Raw genomic sequence first — 7,565 nt, 5'->3', positions numbered from 1 at the left:
GCAGGGCTCGGCAGTCAGCATGGCAGGGAAAATGGCGCTCCTTTTGGCAGGTGAGTCATCTTGAACTCGGTTAAAGGAATTCCTGATGAACACAGTTTGAAGTTCGATACGTGCGACTAAAAATACACTTGTTTCTGTGTCCTCTAACGAGGAGAGCAAGACAAGTGCCACAATCTGATTTCCCAGAAACTTCGCTCTGTGGAAGAGGACTCAAAATACACGACCAAGTGTCTCCTTCTATCCGTAGGCGCTCGATCATTTCCGAGAAAACGGTCGTCAAAGTTTTCGACGCAATTTGATATGCCTTTTAGAGGGCAGTAAGTTTAGCCAAACGGGTAACACAGTGGCTAGCGTCGGGGTCACTCACTTTCGCGTTCTGTATTCGAAATCCAACAACTGTTTTTATTTTTTTCATTTATCTACGCATTTCCATAGAAGGTTAGTACACGAATGTTTCTTATGACGTTGGGGGATACAACGGCGTTATATTAAGTGTAAAATTACAATTGTGTTTCAAAATTGCGTCATACATTTATTACACAGTATATGTGCATACGGCATTTTCAAGGTTTACAATCTTTTTAAATTCTCATATTCTTGTATTTCATTCCTATTTCAATTCTTAATTTACGTATTTTATTCGTAGGTTTATTCTTCAGGAAGACTTGGTGCGTTCCCTCAGATGGTACCGGTCGTAGAAACATTCGAAACACAGAAATTACGAACAGCACAAGCATCGCACAAAGGCACGTTTGCCACAGTGGCATTTCTTCATATAGCTCTCACTCGGGAAAGAAACGTCGTTAATACTGCTGAAAATTTCTAGCGTTGGCAATAATTTCGCGGCAAACCACGCATAATGGATCACTTTTCAGAAAACTGGCGCTCACAGCTGATTATGAATAAAGTTGCCCTACAGGAATTTCACCGAAAACAATTTCAAACTAACTCTGGACTTTTGCCTTTCGCGGGGAAGTGCTCTACCAACTGAGATACCCAAGCACGACTCACGCCCCATCCTCACAGCTATACTTCTGCCAGTACCTCGTCTGCTACCTTCCAGAAGCTCTCCTGCAAACCTTGCAAAACTAGCACTCCTGAAAGAAAGGATATTGCGGAGACATGGCTTAGCCACAGCCTGGGGGATGTTTCCAGAATGAGATTTTCACTCTGCAGCGGAGTGTGCGCTGATATGAAACTTCCTGGTAGATTAAAACTGTGTGCCGGACCGAGACTCGAACTCGGGACCATTGCCTTTCGCAGGCAAGTGCTCTACCAACTGAGCTACCCAAGCACGACTCACGTCCCGTCCTCACAGCACTTGCCCGCGAAAGGCAATGGTCCCAAGTTCGAGTCTCGGTCCGGCACACAGTTTTAATCTGCCAGGAAGCTTCATATCAGCGCAGAGTGCAGAGTGAAAATCTCATTCTGGAATTTCAAACTAGTTTTCCATTCATTTATTGTGTTTTTTATTAATTTACAAAAAATTAGTAGACGAATAAGGAGAACGTTATTGCACTATACATTGGAAAACATTCGTGTAGTAGTTTTCTACGGATATGGGTAGGTAAATGAAAAGATAAAAATAAAAACCTGATTTCGAAGACATGGAGCAAAAGTGTTAAGCCACGACGCTAGTCACTGTGCCACCGCTTCGGTCGAAAACGTTACTCGTTAAAACGCACATGAAGTACCTCGAAAACCTGGAGCGTCGTTTGCTTCTGATGACAACATATCCTGAAATGATGATGATGACGATGACGATGACAATGATGATGATGTGTTCTGTCCTGCCCATTAGCCAAGTCCATGACCGCAAGTTCGGCCATTCCCAGTCCTCCCGTTTTTGCGCCATCCTTCCTGCAGCTGCGTGTGTTTCATTCAGCTGGTACCTTCTGAGGCATTCCATGTCAAATCAACACACTTTAAATAATAATTTTACCTCACCCTCTTAGATTTTGCTGAAAGTTGGTATACTTATAGTGGGTGCTGAAACTAAGAAAAATACCAAATTTCAATTTTTTACCTCAAACCATTCCTGAAATATGGTCATGTAAACTTTTCAAAAACTGGCAAAATGTGTGAATGGACTTTTCTTAAATTGCCCTAGGAGCTGCCCTAATCGAGCTAGAGAACTGGGAAAGGTGTCATTTTGCAGCATTTTTCATGCTCTTTCCAGTGATAGACAAAAAACATAGCTTCTAATTAATAACCTTTTTCAAAATGGTAATTAATATTTTGATTTAATTTTTTTACAAAAAGTACATAATTGAAAATTTTCAAAATATTTCCATAACTACTTCATATTGTTGTAAATCACATGGCAAAATATAAATATGGGATGACGATGGGTTCATTGTTAAAAAAAATTATTCTGGACTCTTGTTTTTCACTAACGGCCCTAGTTTGACCAAACTGACCTTAAAGGTAGTACGTCAGTAGAGGACCGTATACATAGGGCTTGATGTCTGTACAATAATTCAGAGACTGGAGCCGTTGTTGAGGTGATGTAGTCTGCTTTGTTACCTTCTAAGGTTTTGTGTGCCTACAGCATTGTTGTGCACTGTGGTTTTAGTGCAAATCAATTGTTACCTCTGTGTTGACCAGTCTGTATCTATTATATTTAATAGTTCATTTTCAAGTAAATCTATACATTGAAGGACAGTTTATAAGTGGTTTTTGTATAAATATGGAACCAAGTAAAAAGTGCAGTGCTGTAAGAGTGCAGTGTTGTAATGCATTGAAGAAGTCAAATCATTTTATTAGAGACAGAAAAAAACTGAGAAATGTCACAACATGGATGCCCAAATTATTTCCTCAAATACCAAGTGGTCTCAAGATTTGTGATAAATGTAGAAAAGATGTAACCAAATTGAAAAATACACCAGAGCCCATCAGTGATGAAAGTGTTGAAGAAGAATCTTCTGGATCAGAGAAAATCACCCGAGGCCAAGACCCTGACTTCACTCCAACTTCAGTAGCTGTTAAAACATTTAACACAACACTTCAAGAACTAGGTGAGTCCCCAATTGACAAGAGAAAACTAACATCTAGGCATTACGCCAAATCAAAAGTGAAGAAAATCTCATCAATGACACGAAAAGTTTTTGTTGCTCCTGAAACTTCTTCGTCAGATACTGATATTGATGAATCCGTTCTTGAAAGTCTTAAAAGAAGCTTTGAAAATTCTATAAGTAGTGCAAAAAAACTAATGATTCTTACAAGTTTACCTGAAAAGTGGAGTGTCAGGAAAATAATGAGGGAATTTAATGCTCCTAATTACATTGTAAATACTTGTACTTATTCATACTTTATTTCAGTTTGTAGTTAAATGCTCAATTTCTTGTTTTTGTTATATCGGTTAATATACTGTTAGTGAAGTTGTATGAAATTAAAATAAGCTATCAACTTAATTATAAAATATGCTGATTAGTTTTGGTTTAATAAGGTAATGTTTTGATATTTCTAATAATTTTTTACTTACCTTTCAGTATATTTTAAAGAAATTCCTGTTTGTTAAAGGTCAATTTGGTCAAACTAGGGCCGTTAGTGAAAAACAAGAGTCCGGAATAATTTTTTTAACAATGAACCCATCTTCATCCCAGATTTATATTTTGCCATGTGATTTACAATAGTATGAAGTAGTTATGGAAATATTTTGAAAATTTTCAATTATGTACTTTTTGTAAAAAAATTAAAATTAAATCAAAATATTAATTAGTATTTTGGAAAAGGTTATTAATTAGAAGCTATGTTTTGTTGTAGATCCCTGGAAAGAGCATGCAAAATTCTGAAAAATGACACCTTTCCCAGTTCTCTAGCTCAATTGGGGCAGCTCCTAGAACAATTTTAAAAAAGTCCGTTCACACATTTTTGGCTGGTTTCTGAAAGTTTACATAGCCATATTTCAGGAATGGTTTGAGATAAAAAATTGAAATTTGGTATTTTTCTTAGTCTCAGTGCCCGCTATAAGTAGACCAACTTTCAGCAAAATCTAAGAGGGTGAGGTAAAATATGTGTGTTGATTTGACATGGAATGACTCTTCTCCTTCCTCTGGTCTTCTTCTCCTAATGTGACCACATTACAATCGAATTTTTTAATTATTTTATACTTATGGTACGCGAAGTTCAGAGCTCAGATATCAGTCATTCCCAGCAATTCGACGCAACTTTCAAAAATTCTCGAGTACATCAACTTCGAAGTTTTCCACGTGTTTTTAACGCCCTACAGTAGGATCACTTTTTCGACAGACAGTGTGGCTCTGTGGTAGAATGCTCGCCTGCCACATGGGGGACGAAAGGTTCGATTAATGGTTGATTCTATTTTTTTTCAAACAAAGGTGCATGTACTGTTAGGGCGTAACGTCAAGCGCCGGCAAGCCATTCGGGAAAGAGAGGGCTGTGAAGAAGACGTCAGCCAATTGCAGGCTGACCGACCCCTCTCCAGGACGACAACAGCGGCCTCTATACGCAGAGGACATAGGCGCCGCTGCCGGCTGGCCGCGCCCCAGTTCTACAGAAGCTTCATGACTAGCGACCTGAATAGAAGAATCAACTGTATTTCTTCACTTGTATGAGGAGTTGTATAATTTGAAGAGATTTCTTCTTTGCATGTCGCCCTTTGCTACGAACTTGCGTGTTACTGTCAAAGTTAAAAATTATCATTTTTCATTTCGTATTAAAACTCGTTTATACGATTTGTTTGAATGTTGTCCAGCGATCCGAGAACGCAGGCTTCCTAGACCCTACATATTTGACGTCAAAGCAGGATTCAACATATACTATGAAAGCGTAAAACGCGAAAAGATGGGAAAAATCCTTAGCGCTCGAGACTAGTATTCACTGGCTCGCAGGTTCGATACTCACTTCGGACTTTTTTCGTTACTTCCATTCATTTCTGATACCTACATCATTCAAATATGAAATGCGTCAAATATATACTAATTAATACGTATGTAAATGTCATTTTCGCAAAAAATGTACGTCTTCCTGTTTCAAATATCATATCGCACAAAAAAAATCCAGTTTTATGTGTAAATATAAATTATTAATTATGCTTTCATAAAAGATTGTTAATAATGATTGTTTTAATTGAAAAACCATGACAGATTAGTTTTTTCCGCGTTACCGGCGTTAAGCAGATACGGTCTTCCAAAGTAATCAGAATTCTTTCGAACAACTATCCCGTCAGTCCACACTCGTTTTGCATGGTAGAAGCGATATGCAGTCATCACTAACACGCTACTTAAAAACTGAATTAACAAAATTTTGACCATATCCTAACTACACGAACGAATTGTGGCCGAAGTTGAAACAAAAAGGTAAATTGCGCTCTAAATATTAATCAAGTAAGATAGTAAAATACACGTTGGTTTAATGGTGCTGTTAACAGTATGTTGCACAAACAGAAATTGGTACGTTCTCGATACGAAAGAAATGTTCGTAGATCATACACCTTTGCTTACAAAATTTGCGTGGATCAGGAATCGAACCCAGGCCCCCCCACACGATATGTCAGACTTCTACCACAGAATCACGCAGCCTGTCGAAAAATCGAATTTACGTTATGTTATTAAAGACGCTCAGAAAAGCATCAAAGTCTATTTTCTCGAGAATTTTGGAGAATTGCAGCTAACTTATTTGGAGATTGATACTTGAGTTATGATTTTCAGAACCATGAACACAAAAATTACAAAAATTCGACGATAGTCATGTGGCCCGTACCTTCTAGTGCGTCCTTAATTTTGTAGCCTCTTCTCATCCAGTGCTGTATCCAGCCAATATCTTTATCGACTCTTAGTTGTTTCCAGTATCTGTCTCTTCTCGTTCACCCTATGTAACATAACTCTATTCCTTGGTTTACCCGTCCATTTCGCGCCTTACACTCTTCTCTAAGCCTATCATACAGGGCAACACTGTACAAAACACTTCACTAAGCTTTTTCTTAATTTTTTATTCAATGTAGAGCAGAAAATAATTCTCCTTCTGTAAAACATTTATTTTGCAATAGTTAGCCTTGTTTTCATGTAACCACCGCCGTAGTCTTCTTCAAATTTATCTCCATTCTATATTCCTCACTGCTGCTGTTCAGTTCTTTCAACATATTGAAAACTGCCTTTTAATTTTCACTTAGTTTTACCAACTCAACAGCAAATCTTGTGCAATTGATTAATCTTCCTCCTACTATCACATCGTTCTTGTGTTGAAACGAAATTTTTAATTACATCACCTAAGTAGATATTAGACAGAGAAGAAAAGGTGAAAGATGACATCCTTGTCTTACCGTTCTCCAGATTGTAATTTCTTCTGTCATCTCATAGCAAATTAGAAAATAATCATACGCTAGTGCCTCTGAGTTTATTGTCTTCGAAGCAGTCAGAGAGAAGACCACCTTTGACACAGGTTTTACTGCGCATTGAAATGGGATTTAGTTCCAGAAGTTCTAAGTCTGGCTCTGAAGATGACAGTAACCTAAATATATCATGATAAAATGTAATTTAAAAAATCATTCATCTGTCTACGCAGTATTATTCGTTTAAGTTCATAATGACTGCGGATTTATTCTAGGAACTTATTTGCCATACTAATATGTATACATTATCAGCGTTAAAGAGATACGGTTTTCCGAAGTAGCCAGACTTGTTTCGAACAACTAGTCCATTAGCGCACACGCTTATGTATAGTAGAAGAGATATACGGCCAATAACATTCTACTTAAAGGATGAATTTAAAAAATTTAGAACAACCTCTAACTCTAACTAAATTTTAAAAAATGTGGTCGAAGTTCAAACCCAACATATATTGCGTCCTAAATATGTATCAAGTAAGGTAGTAAAAGACAGCGAAAAACCTACACTGATTTAATGGTGCTGTTCGGAGTACGTTGCAACGACGAAAACAGAAAAAGGTACATTCTCGCTACAAAGGAAAATATAGGAAACTGACAGAGAAAACTGAATGGTAGCCTGCGGGTCCGTAAGTAGGACTGTGCGTGATACGTGAAACAGCTGCCGCCGTCGGTTCTTGGCAGTAGATCCATCATAAAATCCAAGGATATTTTGATACTATACAAAACCAGTGAATGGTCCGCAACCTTCCGTCCAGGATCGAACTACCGTGCCAATTTTTTAGAGGCGCATACAACTACAAATGCGTGAAATTGGAGTAAGAAGTGTCAGTGTCGAAAAACAACTGAAACTGCTCCAATCCAATAAGCCAGCGGTCCTGGTGCAGTTTCTGTCCGATTTTAAAATGAATATTCTTCGTAATTAGCCTTTTCTCTAGATCTTTGTTTTTGGCAGTAGCTCACTAACCAAGTAGGTAAGCGTCAGTCGACAACTCGTCAAGTCCAAGATTCAATCGTAGGAATTCAGAGACGCTCTGATTTGATGGTAATGGCTCAGCGAGTCCATACGGAAGTGTAACGGAGATTAACTCCAAACGAGAATGTTTGAAAAGAATGCGACTTTGTTCACGTGAAACACTCTCGGGGAAATTTGGAGAACTGCTATTTGAGGAAGACTATGAATCATTTCAGCTGCCTCCATCATGTATTTCGCGTTAAG

General features: G+C 38.1%; 1 protein-coding gene across 1 annotated transcript in view; it reads left to right on the top strand.

Annotated features, from left to right (window-relative positions):
* The window catches only part of LOC126247888 (Kazal peptide Pr13a-like), a 55,554-nt gene continuing 47,989 nt past the window's right edge, over positions 1 to 7,565 (top strand). Inside the window, exon 1 of the mRNA XM_049948517.1 lies at positions 1 to 50. Within this exon, the coding sequence (XP_049804474.1) occupies positions 20 to 50 (31 nt within the window). The 5' untranslated portion in view covers positions 1 to 19. The remainder of the gene's footprint in view (positions 51 to 7,565) is intronic.

Source organism: Schistocerca nitens, chromosome 1 (assembly GCF_023898315.1).
Source record: "Schistocerca nitens isolate TAMUIC-IGC-003100 chromosome 1, iqSchNite1.1, whole genome shotgun sequence".
Lineage (NCBI taxonomy): Eukaryota > Metazoa > Arthropoda > Insecta > Orthoptera > Acrididae > Schistocerca > Schistocerca nitens.
This window is presented reverse-complemented; position numbering and strand designations above follow the sequence as displayed.